The sequence below is a fragment of the Salvelinus alpinus genome, chromosome 30 (genome assembly GCF_045679555.1).
Source record: "Salvelinus alpinus chromosome 30, SLU_Salpinus.1, whole genome shotgun sequence".
Lineage (NCBI taxonomy): Eukaryota > Metazoa > Chordata > Actinopteri > Salmoniformes > Salmonidae > Salvelinus > Salvelinus alpinus.
The window spans coordinates 42,229,370-42,247,837 of record NC_092115.1 but is presented as its reverse complement, the minus strand read 5'-3'; the positions used below and the strand labels follow the sequence as shown (position 1 = coordinate 42,247,837).

The 18,468-nt window shown below is 41.9% G+C and overlaps 1 protein-coding gene across 3 annotated transcripts in view; it reads right to left on the bottom strand.

Moving 5' to 3' along the window:
- Positions 1–2,806: 2,806 nt before the first annotated feature.
- Positions 2,807–18,468, bottom strand: part of LOC139559528 (zinc finger protein 512B-like) — an 88,251-nt gene continuing 72,589 nt past the window's right edge. For all 3 annotated transcript variants that reach the window (XM_071375604.1, XM_071375605.1, XM_071375606.1), the window contains 7 exons: positions 13,868–13,966; positions 12,862–13,071; positions 10,376–10,669; positions 10,190–10,291; positions 9,929–9,991; positions 9,715–9,813; positions 2,807–9,348 (listed from right to left, as the gene is read on the bottom strand). In XM_071375604.1, coding sequence (XP_071231705.1) covers positions 9,013–9,348; positions 9,715–9,813; positions 9,929–9,991; positions 10,190–10,291; positions 10,376–10,669; positions 12,862–13,071; positions 13,868–13,966 — 1,203 coding nt within the window. In that variant the 3' untranslated portion in view covers positions 2,807–9,012. The remainder of the gene's footprint in view (positions 9,349–9,714; positions 9,814–9,928; positions 9,992–10,189; positions 10,292–10,375; positions 10,670–12,861; positions 13,072–13,867; positions 13,967–18,468) is intronic.

Sequence of the window (18,468 nt, the reverse complement as noted above, 5' to 3'; positions counted from 1 at the left end):
TTAAAAGCCATCCAATCATCGGCTGAATCAGACCTTCTTACTTTAGCCCACACAGCATTCCGTTTCCTTATGATTTCAGCTAGTTCATCTGAGAACCAAGGGTTCTCTCTGCCCTTAATTCTGTATTGTTTGAAATGGGCATGCTTGTTGCATACATTCTGGAATTCTTTGTGGAAGTAAGAAAAGGTGTGTCAAACAGTGGTGGAAAAAGTACCCAATTATCATATTTGAGTAAAAGTAAATATACCTTAATAGAAAATGACTCAAGTAAAAGTGAGTCACCCAGTAGGAAGGAACAACTCCTTTAAAAAAAAATCCTACCCCTTTTTCTCCCCAATTCCATGGTATCTAATTGGTAGTTACAGTCTTGTCCCCTGGCTGCAACTTCCGTATGGACTCGTGAGAGGCGAAAGTCGAGAGCCGTGCGTCCTCCGAAACACAACCCAGCCAAGCCGCATTGCCCGCTTAACCTGGAATGCCAGCTGCACCAATGTGTCGGAGGAAACACCGTACACCTGGCTACCGTGTCAGCGTGCACTGCGCCCGGCCCGCCACAGGAGTCGCTAGTGCGCGATGGGACCAGAACATCCCAGCCAGCCAACCCTCCCCTAACCCGGACGACGCTGGGCCAATTGTGCGCCGCCCCATGGGTCTCCCGGTTGCGGCCGGCTTTGACTGAGCCTTAACTCGAACCAGGATCTCTAGTGGCACAGCTAGCACTGGAGGTGGTAGGAACAACTCTTGAACGATTAGCAGCAGACCTGTCTATACAGGAAGCCCGTTCACCAAAAGGAAAGTTAGCTGACACTAACTTTCCTCCTTTTTTTGTGAACAGATAAACATTTGACATACCTCCCGGTGGTCTTGGTCCAAGTTAAGGTAAAAGAAAATTGTGAGAGCTGCTATGCATTAACCCCTAAAGCCTTCAAACTCAACTCTGGACAACGAAGCCAGTTCCACTGCATTTTTCCATGGCTCGCCTCTAAGCAGGGACTGATTTACACCCAGGTGTGTGTAATTAATTATCAGGTAGAACAGAAAACCAGCAGGTACCGGGCCATGTAGGGTATGATTTGAATACCCATGCCCTAAAGACTATACTGTTCCCAAAAATATTATAGGGGGTGGAGTGTAGATTGGCCTTGGGATGAGAGGTGCGTGCCTGACCTGAGTACTGGTAAATACTACCCACAAATACCAACTGTAGCTGAACACAAGGGACTGGTCGAGGCTTTAGCTGGTAAAGATTGGCATGAGGTGAAACTGATTGAGGACAGAGGTATAGAGTGTACCGAGTGGCTATGGGAGGCAGAATAGAATGAAGTGAGAAGGACATGGTGAGGGAACACCTTCTGTACACCTGCCGCCTGTGGGGGGACCCTTCTGACAGAAGAGACTCCTTCAGTAACTATAGTCAGTTGAACCTAATACTACTACATTCAATCTCTAAAGATACACATCCGAGTTCTGCTCTGTCCTGGCGCCCCAATGGTGGAACCAGCTTCTCCTTGAAGCTAGGACAGCAGAGTTCCTGCCCATCTTCCCGAAAACATCTGAAACCCTACCTCTTAAAAGAGTATCTTAAATACTCCCACTGCACCCACCCTCGTTTAATAAACCCGGCACTTCCCACCTCCTGACTGACCTGGCTCTAAGCCTGTGGGCTGCTTGTCTGCTGAGATTGGCAAGAATAAAGTTACATTTTGCTCCTCATGCTTTCACTCGCACCTCCTGCTGTGTTCAAATGTCAAATAATGACTTTTGACGGACCATTAATAACCATTATCAGTTAACATGTCAATGCTTATCAGTCAATTCCACGAAAGCCAGGTTTCGTCTTGTAGCTGAGGTTATCCCCATTACTTTCTAAATCAAAACACACGTGCACAGGTCGCAGCATAGGATAGCATTCACGTTCAGGACGATGTGACAGTAGTTTCTTTCACAGGCAACTTGATCAAGGGATGTGGATGACCCTGCTGCTGGTCTTAGAGGGGTTGGGAAGAGGGCTGAGGAGGACCCTGCTGCTGTGTCTTAACCCTGTGATGTTCACCATGTCATGTGTGTCTTAGAGGGGTTTGGAAGCAGAAGACACTTCATTTTCTTACATAAAAACAGACAATAAAGCATTATTCTACTAACTCCTGAAGGTTCCTACTAATGACAAAGGCATCTTTGGACTGGGTTCCATGTTCGTTGTACCAGGGTGGGAGGCCGGCTGTGTAGATAGTCCGTTTGGACCGTTTTCCTGTACTGCTAAGCATTCAAATTGTAACTAGTACTTTTGGGTGTCAGGCAAAATGTATGGAGTAAAAAGTACATACTTTTCTTTAGGAATGTAGTAATGTAAAAGTTGTCAAAAATATAAATGGTAAAGTACAGATACCCCAAACAACTCCTTAAGTAGTACTTAAAAGTATTTTTACTTAAGTACTTTACACCACTGGTGGCAGGGAATAAAATATGTGACGGCCCCGTATTACTGGTTGAGGTACATGACACTGTCATGCCATGTGATTCAAATATTAAATCAACAAAATCTAATTTCATGCTACTTATAATAAAATGTGAACCTTAAAAGGGATTGTATCAGCTCCAATAATTCTGTCAGTTCACATGATGAACTTTACTGCATGTACAGTTATATACAGTACCAGTCAAAAGTTTGGACACACCTACTCATTCAAGGGTTTTTATATATTTTTACTATTTTCTACATTGTAGAATAATAGTGAAGACATCAAAACTATGAAATAACACATATAGAATCGTGTAGTACTGTATATATAATGGAAACAGTCATAAACTTAGTCAACAACATTTTTATTAATTAGTTGAGGGGTAATAATGCACAGGTAAAACAACACTTAAAAAAACATTTTTTTTAACAGTTCAGATTCAAAAGGTGTGGTGCCTCCCTAGTTAGGATATAGCTTCAGATCAGATCAACTCCAACATAGGAAAAACATTGTCTCATTTAGAACCAAACTAAGTATTCTCCTCAACATAACCAATCACCAAACGTTTTGCATCCACTCTATAACGGTCAATTTTCAAAACAAAGATTTATCGAAAGCTTGTTGAAATTGTAAATGTTTGTAAGATAAAACATTAAAGCGGGAAAATGGAATTTGTGAGAAAAAAAAAGGAAGACAGCTTAGCCTATGGACTTCCCAGGTACAAAAGTCACACCACACACAGTCCAGACTACTAAAAAGCTCCGGCGACAACACTCCTAATTCAAGCCTAGTTCAAGGGGTAGTAAGTGCACTAAATACAGAAACAAACACAGATACACACGCCTCCTTGTTGATCCTTAGATATCGACAAATGGTTTCTCAATAATTGTGTCCTGAAAATCAACATTTAAATGTGCATTATCAAACTTGTTAAAAACAGCGTACTTCTGAGAAAAAATTCAATAACTATTTCTTAAGCAAAGAAACAAAGGGATAGGGTAGGTGAATTTTTTCTCTCCATTAAATAAAGTAAATTAAAACAAAATATGGTGTAAACATATTTTTTCAGTTGCTGCTGTATTCTACGTTGGCTCAAACAGGATGTGTTTTCCACATCATCTCGGAAGACTGATAGGGTGAAGTATGAATATATGGTACCAGTCCATTGTGTGGACACACCAACTGTACTCACTGAAGGGTTTTTCTTTATTTTCACTAATTTCTACATTGTATAATAATAGTGAAGACATCAAAACTATGATATAACACATATAGAATCATGTAGTAACCAAAAAAGTGTTAAATATTTTATATCTTCAAAGTAGCCACCCTTTGCCCGGATGACAGCTTTGCATACTGTTGGCATTCTCTCAACCTGCTTCAAGAGGAATGCTTTTCCAACAGTCTTGAAGGAGTTCCCGCATATGCTGAGCACTTGTTGGCTGCTTTTCCTCCACTCTGCGGTCCAACTCATACCAAACCATCTCAATTGGGTTGAGGTCGGGTGATTGTGGAGGCCAGGTAATTTTATGCAGCACTCCATCACACTCCTTCTTGGTCAAATAGCCCTTACACAGCCTGGAGGTGTGTTTTGGGTCACTGTCCTGTTGAAAGACAAATGATAGTCCCACTAAGGGCAAAATAGATGGGATGGCATATCGCTGCAGGATGCTGTGGTAGCCATGCTGGTTAAGTGTGCTTTAAATTCTAAATAAATCACAGACAGTGTCACCGGCAAAGGCCCTCCACAACATCACACCTCCTCCTCCATGCTTCACGGTGGGAACCACACATGCAGAGATCATCCGTTCACCTACTCTGCATCTCACAAAGACACGGCGGTTGGAACCAAAAATCTCAGATTTGGAATCATCAGACCAAAGGACAGGTTTCCGCCAGTCCATTGTCAATTGCTTCTGTTTCTTGGCCCAAGCAAGTCTCTTCTTATTATTGGTGTCCTTTAGTAGTGGTTTCTTTGCAGCAATTCGATCATGAAGGCCTGATTCACGCAGTCTCCTCTGAACAGTTGATGTTGAGATGTCTGTTACTTGAACTCTGTGAAGCATTTTTTTGAGCTGCAATTTCTGAGGCTGGTAACTCTAATGAACTAATCCTCTGCAGCAGAGGTAACTCTGGGTCTTCCTTTCCATTGGCGGTCCTCATGAGAGCCAGTTTCATCATAGCGCTTGATGGTTTTTGAGACTGCACTTGAAATGTTCTATTTTGATTGACCTTCATGTTTTAAAGTAATGATGGACTGACGATTCTCTTTGCTTGTTTGAGCTGTTCTTGCCATATGGACTTTGTCTTTTATCAAATAGTGCTATCTTCTGCATACTACGCATACCGTGTCACAACACAACTTTAATGGCTCAAACTCATTAAGAAGGAAAGACATTCCACAAATGAACTTCTAACAAGGCACACCTGTTAATTGAAATGCATTGCAGGTGACTACCTCATGAAACTGGTTGAGAGAATGCCAAGAGTGGGCAAAGCTGTCAACTTTGAAGAATCTCAAATATAAAATATATTTTGATTTGTTTAAAACGTTTTTGGTTATTACATGATTTCAAATGTGTTATTTCATAGTTTTGATGTCTTCACTATTATACTACAATGTAAAAACAGTAAAAATAAAGAAAAACCCTGGAATGAGTAGGTGTCTCAACTTTTGACTGGTACTGTGTGTGTATAATATATATATATATATATATATATTGTAGATACAGTGCCTTTGAAAGTTCAGACCACTTGACTTTTTCCACATTTTGTTACATTACTGTGATATTCTAAAAGGGATATACACACACAATACAACATAATGACAAAGTGAAAACATGTTTTTAGAATTTTTTGCTAATTTATTAAAAATAACAGAAATACCTTATTTACATAAGTATTCAGACACTTTGCTATGAGACTCTAAATGGAGCTCAGGTGCCTCCTGTTTCCTTTGATCATCCTTGAGATGTTTCTACAACTTGATTGACAGTGCATGTCAGAGCAAAAACCAAGCCAAGATGTTGAAGGACTTGTCCGTAGAGCTCCGACACAGGATTGTGTCAAGGCACAGATCTGGGGAAGGGTACCAAAAAATGTCTGCAGCATTAAAGGTCCACAAGAACACAGTGGCCTCCATCATTCTTAAATGGAATAAGTTTGGAATCACCAAGACTCTTCCTAGAGCTGGCCGCCCGGGGGAGAAGGGCCTTGGTCAGGGAGGAGACCAAGAACCCGATGGTCACACTGACAAGAGCTCTAGAGTTCCTCTGTGGAGATGGTTGTCCTTCTGGAAGTTTCTCCCATCTCTGCAGCAATCCACCAATCAAACCTTTATGGTACAGTGGCCAGACAGAAGCCACTCCTCAGAAAAAGGCACATGACAGCCCACTTGGAGTTTGCCAAAGGGCATGTAGAGGACTATCCAGACAATGAGAATCAAGATTCTCTGGTCTGATGAAACCAAGATTGAACTCTTTGGCCTGAATGCTAAGCGTCACATCTGGAGGAAACCTGACACCATCCCTAGAGTGAAGCATGGTGGTGGCAGCATCATGCTGTGGGAATGTTTTTCAGCAGCAGGGGCTGGGAGACTAGTTAGGATCGAGGGAAAGATGAACGGAGCAAAGTACAGAGAAATCCTTGATGAAAATCTGCTCCAGAGCGCTCAGGATCTCAGACTGGGCGAAGGTTCACCTTCCAACAGGACAATGACCCTAAGCATACAGCAAAGACAACGCAGTAGTGGCTTCGGGACAAGTCTCTGACCGTCCTTGAGTGGCCCAGCCAGAGCCTGAATCGGATCGAAGATCTCTGGAGAGACCTGGAAATAGCTGTGCAGCGAGACTCCCCATCCAACCTGACAGAGCTTGAGAGGATCTGCAGAGAAGAACGGGAGAAACTCCCCAAATACAGGTGTGCCAAGCTCGAGGCTGTAATCACTGATGTAATCACAATGTAATGAGTAAAGTGTCTGAATACTTCTGTAAATGTGATATTTACATTATTTTGACATAATGGTTAAGATTGGTTGCATAACAGTATGAGTTTAGCACCTGTATTTATAGGACATATTGTAAAGTAATAACATTTCTGGAAAAACGGTCCTGGATGAACAAGCAGAGTAAATTGCACCATGTAACCATAACCTTTTCACAAACTGACACTACTTTCAGACTAACTAGATCATACACACAAGTGATTATAAAAGAGATCTGCCGCTTTGAGAGAGCTATTCTGCTCTATTGATATAAATACACATGAAACATTTCATGACATTTTGACTTAAATCAAATTATTACAATTGTTTTGTGAATTCAAGTATCTACTTTAAGTATTTATTATAGACAAAATATTAAAATGAGCTGATTGCACATTAGCATTTTCATAAATTAAAGACATTTCATTTAAACGTAATTTCCTTTTACGCTGAAATAGTTGACTGGCAGCACAGCCTAAAATGTATAGCATTTCTGAGGATCATTTATGGCTTAGTTTGGGTTTTGAATTCACTGAGGGGTGACATTTTTTTTTTATTTCACAGTCCTGGGTAACAACCCTCCATATAGGAGGTTTAGGTTCGAGTAGGGTGAAGCTGCCCCTTAGAAGCTGATCTATGGTCAGTTTTGTGTCTTTACCCATAATTCTTAAGGTAAAAATTTAGGCAGGGCTGATTATAAATCTGTGTCTAAGGGCATCTTCTTCCCGGAGCGGAAAGTTTTTTTTTCTCTTTGCTCTTCATGTGCAAAAAGACAAAATGGGCGGGAAGAGAGGAAAGGGGTTAGGGTTAAAGTGCAAGACAAGTCTTTTAATGACCGGGAATATGTCTTTATACATAACAACATCTAAGCCTTCATTTTAGGTTTTTATTTTTTACGTTTCATTAAAGATTAAACTAACTTAAACTTGTGTTTAAAAAAAATTAACTGCAGCTCCCTTTTCTGAATTATTTAAATGCCCAGTGCAGTCAAAATTCACTTCCTCTTGTGCAGGGGTGTCAAACTCATTCCACGGAGGGCCTAGTGTCTGCAGGTTTTTGGTTTTTCCTTTCAATAAAGCCCTAGACAACCAGGTGTGGGGAGTTCCTAACTAATTAGTGATGTTAATTCATCAATCAAGTACAAGGGAGGAGCGAAAACCCGCAGACACTCGGCCCCCCGTGGAATGAGTTTGACACCTGTGCTCTTGTGTTTTGTATCATATTGTACCACAGCTGATGAAACTAACACTGTAAATGTGTGAAAACATTTGATCAGTGTTTTTTTCCTGATAGTTACTGGTAGAAAATTAATCTAATCTACACAGAACCTTCTAATCAGCAGGTTTGCATGGGCGGGAGTTTCGGCTTGCTTGGTGACATCACCAGGCTAAATTGGTTAATACAACACTAACAAAGAGAGTTCCAAACCTCTCAGTTTTCCCCTCCCGACTCCGACAGTCCTAGGAAAATTCGAGCTTGAGAATTTTTGTCCATTTTAAAATGGGAACCTATTACTACAACATTCCCACATTTAATTCGGACTATGAGCTCCAATGGCGAAACCTATATTAAACAAAATCTACACATCTTCAAACTTTGTGGATATGCTGTTTACATTGCTTGGGTGTAGATATAGATTTTAGTGTAGAAATGTTTGCGTTAACATCCCCAATCACACGCCCCAAGGTCAAATAAAAAATTCAATAAAATCTCATATCATTTTGTGAAAATGGTGCTAACTTCCTACATTTCAGTGTAATTGAAACAAAGACTAACTACGTAGCTTAGCCAGAGCATCAGAACACAGTAAAGAATTTGATGTATGCGTTACAGTGTGGTCTTTCACTACTTTGAAAAGTATTAGAATACAAAGAGACAAAAACGAATTAGCATATTGCACTGTAGCAGACGGATCAAAAAAACATCTCTACTTCGACATTCAGCTGCCACAATAAAAACGAACGAAAGACGCCAAAGTGTAAAACAACAAAAATGAAAAGGAGTGTGATCGCTTTAGACCAAATTTGACCTTCCTGCCTTGAAAGAAAGAGGGATGACGTCATTGCTTTGAGTATATACTGTATGTAGATAGATATAGTATATATACACAGTACACAGTATATCCATTAAAAAAAATCCCTTGCAGTACCTCACTATCCTAATAGAATATCCTTTGAAAAATCTCTCAAACACAACATGAATCTAAAGACATGAAGAGGGAATATGCGAACATTCATTTGAAATACTACTTTTGTTTACAAAAATAGATTTTTTACACAGAGTAGGATTATAACTTTGATTACAATGAACCCCTGTTGTCAATAGTTTAACTGAAATGATGCTTGGAAATGGAATGGAGGAAACAAAATAAAATGACTGTCATATCAACATATACCAGTAGACAAACTGTATACAGTATATTTAATGTTAAAACGCAAAGATCTGAGTGCAGTTGTTTTTAGTTTTGTTCTCTGTCCGCCAGTCCTTGAGGTCTCCAAAACATCCTTGAGCTTACTGGCGTAATGTGGATAGATAGACATAGCCTCTCTGGCTCTTGGGTTGAAAGCAGAGCTACTCGGAGGGAGGGGGAACCCACTTGGGCTTACTCCTCCGTGTGGTGGGTTGGTTGGGCTGTCTGTTTAGCGTCAGGCTCCCTGGGTTTCCTGTCTCTGTCGGGACCGGGGTCGGGGCCATGTTCAGGGTGGGGGCTGAGTTTTGGGTGGTGCTGAAAAAAGTGTTTGTTTGGACGGGGGTGGCCTCAGGGGGGCGCTCTTTGGGCTTGCGGCCTCTCTTCTTTCCCATGGTGGCTCCGTTCTTAACCTCCGTTTTCTCGTGGTTGTCTGGCGGTTTGCTCCTGCTGCTGATGCTGCTGCTGGGCACCATGTGGCTGAAGGCTCGGAACCAGTTCTGTAACATGATAATGTTGAGGGGAAAACATTCAACTGCATGTTACTACAAGTGTATGACATCTACATGTGTGTTTGAATGAGTGAACATCTAACCTGTGTGTTTTAAAATGTGTCTGAATGAGTGAACGTCTCACCTGTGTGTTTTAAAATGTGTGTATGAATGAGTGAACGTGTCACCTGTGTGTTTTAAAATGTGCGTATGAATGAGTGAACGTGTCATCTGTGTGTTTTAAAATGTGTGTATGAATGAGTGAACGTGTCACCTGTGTGTTTTAAAATGTGTGTATGAATAAGTGAACGTCTCACCTGTGAGTGTGTATATCAGCCCCACCTGTAAGGGACTGTTTATGTATGTTCGTCTCACCTGTGAGTGTGTCTTGCTGATGTGGTATTTGACACCACTCTCTGAGCTGAATTCCTTCTGGCACAGTAAGCAGGTGTACTTCCCTGCATCGCCCTCTGCCTGCAGCACACAGAAACATACCCCAGGCAAGTGTAGGTACAAGTTGTCCCTGAACTCAACAGAGTGATACAGGGTCAGATATTTTTTTATCCATTTAAGGTCCTGATGGTCCTACCTGGTTACAGTTGGCTAGATGAGCTTTGAGTCCGGACACACTGGAGTAAACAGCTTCACAGCTCTGAAAACAGAGAGGAACAATAGCTGAGACACAACAATAGTAAACTGTGCCTATAAAACACGAACTTGTTAATTTTTAGAGACTGTTGAGCTCAGAATTTACAGCGCTGAAATGTATAAAAGCAACTGGATAACTTAAAATACAGGATTTATCTGAGATGGGTTTAATGTACAGAACATGTTGGCCAGAGATTCTTACTCCGTTGGAGCAGCAGATGAAACCCTTCTCTTTGACCTCGTTCTTCCAGCTCTCCAGCAGCTTGGGACTGAACTTGGGAAGACCAGGACGAGTGTAGTTCAACTGGAGGAGGGAGACAGGGACCACATGTTAAATGTGTTTGTTTGTGGGTGTGTGTGTGTGTGTGTGTACCTGTCTATGTCTTACCCTTTTGCTGTCCGGTACCAGGTCATCTTTGATGCGGCGCTTTGTGCCCCAGTCCTTGGCCAGTTCATCCTCTGCTATCTCCTGCAGGTGGAACACTGCTACCTGAGCAGACCGGCGTCTCACCCTGCCACTAGGAGTCCTCTCAAACTCCTCCCCCAGCCCCTCTCTCTCTCTCTCTCTCCCATCCTTCTCCCTACCCGCAGACAACTCCTGACACTTTTCTTTTTCCTTCCTCTCTCTCTCCACGTGGTTCTGTTCCCTCCTTCCTGCAGGCTGTGGCTCCTCTGTTCTCATCTGGAAGAGAGGAGGGACACAGCCCGGTCAGAGACCAATGACAAGAGGATTCACAGCGATTCAATCAATGACTATGGGTGTAATAAAGGACGAGAGGATGGGGAACAGAGAGCAATAGTAACTTTCTGTAGGGATAACTCTGCCACGGCTCGTTGGCCAAAGCCTATGGGGGAATGAATGGTTTCAAAAACAATTGGGATAAATGCAGAAAACAAGGTCTGTGGTCAACACAGGCTCAGGAGATCTTATACGTTTGGTTCTATGAGATAAATCTTCATAAGATAACGTCACTTTCTGTCAATTCGGAGCATTTATTTAATCAAAACAAGCACAGGAAGGCTTCAGAACTCATAAAGGTCATGTTAACTGACTGATATTATCATAGAACAAAACATATCTCCTAAGCCTGTGTTAACCTGACCTTATTTTCGGCTTTCATCCCAAAACCCCATTCTTTCTACGTACATTTCTGCCATAGGAATGGCTGAAACGAACCAGACGTAACTCATTTACATAATTAACAGCATATACAGTGGGGAGAACAAGTATTTGATACACTGCCGATTTTGCAGGTTTTCCTACTTACAAAGCATGTAGAGGTCTGTCATTTTTATCATAGGTACACTTCAACTGTGAGAGACGGAATCTAAAACAAAAATCCAGAAAATTACATTGTATGATTTTTAAGTAATTAATTTGCATTTTATTGCATGACATAAGTATTTGATCACCTACCAACCAGTAAGAATTCCGGCTCTCACAGACCTGTTAGTTTTTCTTTAAGAAGCCCTCCTGTTCTCCACTCATTACCTGTATTAACTGCACCTGTTTGAACTCGTTACCTGTATAAAAGACACCTGTCCACACACTCAATCAAACAGACTCCAACCTCTCCACAATGGCCAAGACCAGAGAGCTGTGTAAGGACATCAGGGATAAAATTGTAGACCTGCACAAGGCTGGGATGGGCTACAGGACAATAGCCAAGCAGCTTGGTGAGAAGGCAACAACTGTTGGCACAATTATTAGAAAATGGAAGAAGTTCAAGATGACGGTCAATCACCCTCGGTCTGGGGCTCCATGCAAGATCTCACCTCGTGGGGCATCAATGATCATGAGGAATGTGAGGGATCAGCCCAGAACTACACGGCAGGACCTGGTCAATGACCTGAAGAGAGCTGGGACCACAGTCTCAAAGAAAACCATTAGTAACACACTACGCCGTCATGGATTAAAATCCTGCAGCGCACGCAAGGTCCCCCTGCTCAAGCCAGCGCATGTCCAGGCCCGTCTGAAGTTTGCCAATGACCATCTGGATGATCCAGAGGAGGAATAGGAGAAGGTCATGTGGTCTGATGAGACAAAAATAGAGCTTTTTGCTCTAAACTCCACTCGCCGTGTTTGGAGGAATAGAAGGATGAGTACAACCCCAAGAACACCATCCCAACCGTGAAGCATGGAGGTGGAAACATCATTCTTTGGGGATGCTTTTCTGCAAAGGGGACAGGACGACTGCACCGTATTGAGGGGAGGATGGATGGGGCCATGTATCGTGAGATCTTGACCAACAACCTCCTTCCCTCAGAAGATGGGTCGTGGCTGGGTCTTCCAGCATGACAACGACCCGAAACACACAGCCAGGGCAACTAAGGAGTGGCTCCGTAAGAAGCATCTCAAGGTCCTGGAGTGGCCTAGCCAGTCTCCAGACCTGAACCCAATAGAAAATCTTTGGAGGGAGCCGAAAGTCCGTATTGCCCAGCGACAGCCCCGAAACCTGAAGGATCTGGAGAAGGTCTGTATGGAGGAGTGGGCCAAAATCCCTGCTGCAGTGTGTGCAAACCTAGTCAAGAACTACAGGAAACGTATGATCTCTGTAATTGCAAACTAAGGTTTCTGTACCAAATATTCAGTTCTGCTTTTCTGATGTATCAAATACTTATGTCATGCAATAAAATGCAAATTAATTACTTAAAAATCATACAATGTGATTTTCTGGATTTTTGTTTTAGATTCCGTCTCTCACAGTTGAAGTGTACCTATGATAAAAATTACAGACCTCTACATGCTTTGTAAGTAGGAAAACCTGCAAAATTGTCAGTGTATCAAATACTTGTTCTCCCCACTGTATATGAAGTTTCAAGACACACTAGTCATAATAGTTTAATAGTAAACACAAACAGCTCTCCTCTTACCCCTCTGTCGGTGGTATTGTTGGTATTGCTGTTAGTGGTGGTGGTGGGGTGTTCAGTGCGGAGGTGGTAGTCTCTACCAGCCTTGGAGCGGTAGGTCTTCCCACAGTGCTGACACAGAAATACAGGCTTGTCCTCCTCTGATAGCTCTCTGCCACAGCGCTTCTGATGGTACTGGTATCCCATCAGACTGAAAAAATGGGCTGAGCAGCTCTGTGTGTGCATTATTTAAAAAGGGAGAATTAAAACATTCACATTAGACTGGAAATCAGGTTGGTGGAGCGGAGTATGGATTTGTCTAACGAAGGCAACCATCACATTGTGTCTATTATTCATCTAACGTTTTTTTATTTTTTATATAGTCTAATTAACATAAACATATATTTCTCAGGAGAGATGGCCAACCATTTTTTTGTGGTTGTTTGACATAAGAATGAGATAGAGGTGGAGGAAAGTTTGAACATAATTATGTCCATGGACGAAGAGAGGTTATTGTAAATGTCTCTGTCTCTGCAGCCCTGCCTCTTCCCCTCGCTGCACTGTAGTGTGAGGAATTGATAACAGAGTGTTGATGTATGTTTGGGCAGACTAACAAGAAAAACAGAGGAGAGGAGGGAGCGAAAAAGGAATGAGAGAAAGAGCGAGAGCGAGAGGGGTAAAGGGAGATGGAGGGGTGTTCAGCAGAAATAGAGAAGAACATTTTATACAATTGGAGAAGATAACAGGAGAAAGAAGTGGGGGTACAGAAAAGAGAGAGAAAGAAAGAAAACTTGTTGAATCAATGTCGATTCCATGTCATTTCAACCTAAAAAATTAGACGTTGAATTAACGTGGAATACTGATTGGATTTGCAAAAAGAAAGGGAAATGTCTTTTTTTCACCCAACCTAAATCCAATGACACGGTGACAATTTTAGTTGATTTAACATTAGTTGACAACTCAACCAAATGGAAATCCAAACTACACATTGAACTGACGTCTGTGCCCAGTTGGAGGAGAGAGTACATACCTCCCGAGGACACTTGATTCGTCCCATCTGTTTGAGTACTCTGCGCAGCCTCTCTCTCTCCTCCTGCCCGTCCCCCATCTGGTCCTCGCTCCCCAAAGCCTGAGGGAGGGGAAAACACAGCGTCGTACCAGTGTCCTGACTCCCCCGCCCCCCCCTCTCCTAAACCAGGCCTGGAAAATGTGATTTCCATCTGAGGCGTTTCGGGCGATGCCAGAATCATTAAACGGTTTCATGGCAATCCCGTTACTCTATGCATGTTATGACAGTTGTCAAACTAATGTTTTCACCAAGGTGTTTATCAGTGCCAAAAACATGCCTGATAAACACAGCAGCTGACTGCACAGCCAGAGAGAGGAGGAAAGGGTAGGGGGGCTACAGATTTGGGCAGTGATTAAGTGCATATGTGACCCGTTTCAAGAAGCTAGGCGTATGTCACATGTCACTACTTCACAAGAGAGGCCTTTAAATGTTTTTTTCATTTTTTATTTGATCAAGATGCGTTTTTTGGTCAGAAATGCCTTCTGGATCATGTGAACCTTCATTTGCCTTAATAACAAACTTGTATGCCGCCTGTAAATACAAATAAAATAGTTCAATTACGAGCCTAGTTGTTTTAGCCACGGGAAATTACAGGAACCTTCCTGCTAGCCATGATTGGCTGAAATAATGGATGGGCTGGACATGCCGAGAGATGAGTTCGGATTGGTCTGCCATGTAGCATGCTTCTGTCTATAACGTGAGCTGGTCAGTATATGTAGATAATCCTTTCTACCCCGGCTGTTTTTGAAAGATATCATGAAGAAGTGTTGCTACTGCTCTCAACATTACTACCCTGAAGTTGTGACAGACTACTTTCTGGAGGTCGGTCGCTGACTCTGAAAATGAATCAGACGATGAGGAAATCCCTGATTTAGGTAAAAACATTTTCACTGAACCAGACATTGTAGGGTCTCCTGATGACAGTGATGGGGAAGAAACGCCGATCAACAGTGTTGTTCACCGAGTTTTGAAATCAATGGAATGCTCGGTGGAAGCAGAGAGATGATTACCAAATGCATAGAGTCGAAAAGAGAACACAGAAGGCTGTTGTATAAAACACCTGACTCCGGATCACATCTTCAAAAAAATGGCAACCATGGCACCCATGACAGAGAGGGAGAAGCATTCATCAATTTATACAGGTAAGAGTCTAGCTGCATTTTCAGATATTATACGTTTCTAATTTAGTCAGAAAGTCATTTTCATTGCAAGTTAAAGCGTACTGTTAGCTAGCTAGCTAAGGTTAGCTGGCTGGCTGGCTAACATTACATGTATGAGCTGTGTAGTAATATTATATCTCAATAGCCATTTGTATTGCTAGTTATAACTTCATGTTAGCTAGCTAACATTGAACCTAGTTGGTTAGCTAGCTAACATTGAACCTAGTTGGTTAGCTTTACTTACCTGCAGATTCATGCATGGTAGTATAGGTTGGGATTATGGGTCAAAACAAAAGATTTCACTATGCAAGTAACCGTTTCACTGTAACGTTTACACTTTCTGTATCCTGTGCATGTGACAAATAAACTGAGATTTTATTTGATATAGTCTGTGTTTATCAGAGACGGTAAGGTGAAGAACAACATGACCTGCACCAAAGTCGGATTAGGAAATAGCCCAAGAACTAGATAGTGTATTTTTACTACTACTTTCTGCTACTACTTTCATCCCCTTTTAGTCTTAATCTTTGATTGTTTGCTACACTACCTTATTCACTCTGTTTAGCACACATGTGAGTTCTTAAAGAGATGGGTGGGGCTAAGGACTAAGAGGGTGTGAACGATGCTAAATGGTTGTAGACAAAGAAGAGCTCTCCAGTAGGTGTACCAAAACACTCATAGGCCATTTTCTCAAAAGTGTATCAACATTCCAAGCAGAATGACTTTCCCATTGTTTCTCAACTGCAGTGTATGATTTGCCATTTTCTAGCTCTGAGTGTATACTTTTATCCAATGTAAAAAAACACAATTTCAAAAGTCAGAAGTTTACATACACCTTAGCCAAATACATTTAAACTCAGTTTTTCACAATTCCTGACATTTAATCCTAGTAAAAATTCCCTGATTTAGGGTCACAACTTTATTTTAAGAATGTGAAATGTCAGAATAATAGTAGAGAGAATTATTTATTTCAGCTTTTAATTATTTTATCACATTCCCAGTGGGTCAGAAGTTTACATACACTCAATTAGTATTTGGCAGCATTGCCTTTAAATGGTTTAACTTGGGTCAAATGTTTCAGGTAGCCTTCCACAAGCTTCCCACAATAAGTTGGGTGAATTTTGGCCCATTCCTCCTGACAGAGCTGGTGTAACTGAGTCAGGTTTGTAGGCCTCCTTGCTCGCACATGCTTTTTCAGTTCTGCCCACACATTTTCTATAGGATTGAGGTCAGGGCTTTGTGATGGCCACTCCAATAATTTGACTTTGATGTCCTTAAGCCATTTTGCCACAACTTTGGAAGTATGCTTGGGGTCATTGTCCATTTGGAAGACCCATTTGCGACCAAGCTTTAACTTCCTGACTGATGTCTTGAGATGTTGCTTCAATATATCCACATAATTTTCCTCCCTCATGATGACATCTATTTTGTGAAATGCACCTGTCCCTCCTGCAGCAAAGCACCCCCACAACGTGATGCTGCCACCCCCGTGCTTCACGGTTGGGATGGTGTTCTTCGGCTTGTAAGCTTCCCCCTTTTTCCTCCAAACATAACGATGGTCATTATGGCCATACAGTTCTATTTTTGTTTCATCAGACTAGAGGACATTTCTCCAAAAAGTACAATCTTTGTCCCCATGTGCAGTTGCAAACCGTAGTCTGGCATTTTTATGGTGGTTTTGGAGCAGTGGCTTCTTCCTTGCTGAGCGGCTTTTCAGGTTATGTCGATATAGGACTTGTTTTACTGTGGATATAGATACTTTTGTACCTGTTTCCTCCAGCATCTTCACAAGGTCCTTTGCTGTTGTTCTGGGATTGATTTCCACTTTTCGCACCAAAGTAGTCATCTCTAGGAGACAGAACACGTCTCCTTCCTGAGCGATATGATGGCTGCGTGGTCCCATGGTGTTTATACTTGCGTACTATTGTTTGTACAGATGAACGTGGTACCTTCAGGCGTTTGGAAATGGCTCCCAAGGATGAACCAGACTTGTGAAGGTCTACAATTTTTTTCTGAGGTCTTGGCTGATTTCTTTTGATTTTCACATGATGTCAAGCAAAGATGCAAGCAAAGATGCACTGAGTTTGAAGGTAGGCCTTGAAATACATCCACAGGTACACCTCCAATTGACTCAAATTATGTCGATTAGCCTATCAGAAGCTTCTAAAGCCATGACATTATTTTCTGGAATTTTCCAAGCTGTTTAAGGGCACAGTCAACTTAGTGTATGTAAACTTCTGACCCACTGGAATTGTGATACAGTGAATTATAAGTGAAATAATCTGTCTGTAAACAATTGTTGGAAAAATTACTTGTGTCATGCACAAAGTAGATGTCCTAACTGACTTGCCAAAACTATAGTTTGTTAACAAGAAATTTGTGGAGTGGTTGAAAAACGAGTTTTAATGACTCCAACCTAAGTGTATGTAAACTTCCGACTTCAACTGTAGGTCCGAATCCAGGTGGTGGGTCACAGATATTGAGAGAACAACTCTCTGGATTGAAATGCAACTGTGGATACACACTCGGGTGCATCTTAATGGCCTAAATTAGCATCCACCGTTTTGGTTTCTCTTGTGTTTTTAGATCTGGACAGATCTACAGACTATTGAGAATGAGATACATCCTTAGTCTGCGAGGGAAAGGAGGGGGATAAAATGGTAGATCAGAGGAAGACATGTAAGTCCCACACTAAAGCAAAGCAAAGAGAATCATGTCACAGTCAGGCCCTGAGGCTAGAGAACACACACTCCCGCCAGCCTTAGATTCACCAGGGGACACGGCAGAACCACCAGCATTTCTTTTAAAAACCTATATCAGACATGAGAGAGAAGGAAAGGGGTGAGAGAATGAGAGAGAAAGAGAGAGAGAAAGAACAATATGGAAATGTGGTGAGAGAGAAAGAATGAGTGGGAAAGAACGATATGGAAATATGGTGAGAGAGAAAGAATGAGAGTGGGAAAGAACGATATGGAAATGTGGTGAGAGAGAAAGAATGAGAGTGGGAAAGAACGATATGGAAATATGGTGAGAGAGAAAGAATGAGAGTGGGAAAGAACGATATGGAAATGTGGTGAGAGAGAAAGAATGAGAGTGGGAAAGAACGATATGGAAATGTGGTGAGAGAGAAAGAATGAGAGTGGGAAAGAACGATATGGAAATATGGTGAGAGAGAAAGAATGAGAGTGGGAAAGAACGATATGGAAATATGGTGAGAGAGATAGAATGAGAGTGGGAAAGAACGATATGGAAATATGGTGAGAGAGATAGAATGAGAGTGGGAAAGAACGATATGGAAATGTGGTGAGAGTGAGAGAGGAAGAGAGAGAGAGGGAGGGAGAGACTGAGAAAGAGAGGGGGAGGGAGTACTAGAGAGAGGGATAGAGAGGAGAGAGAAAAATC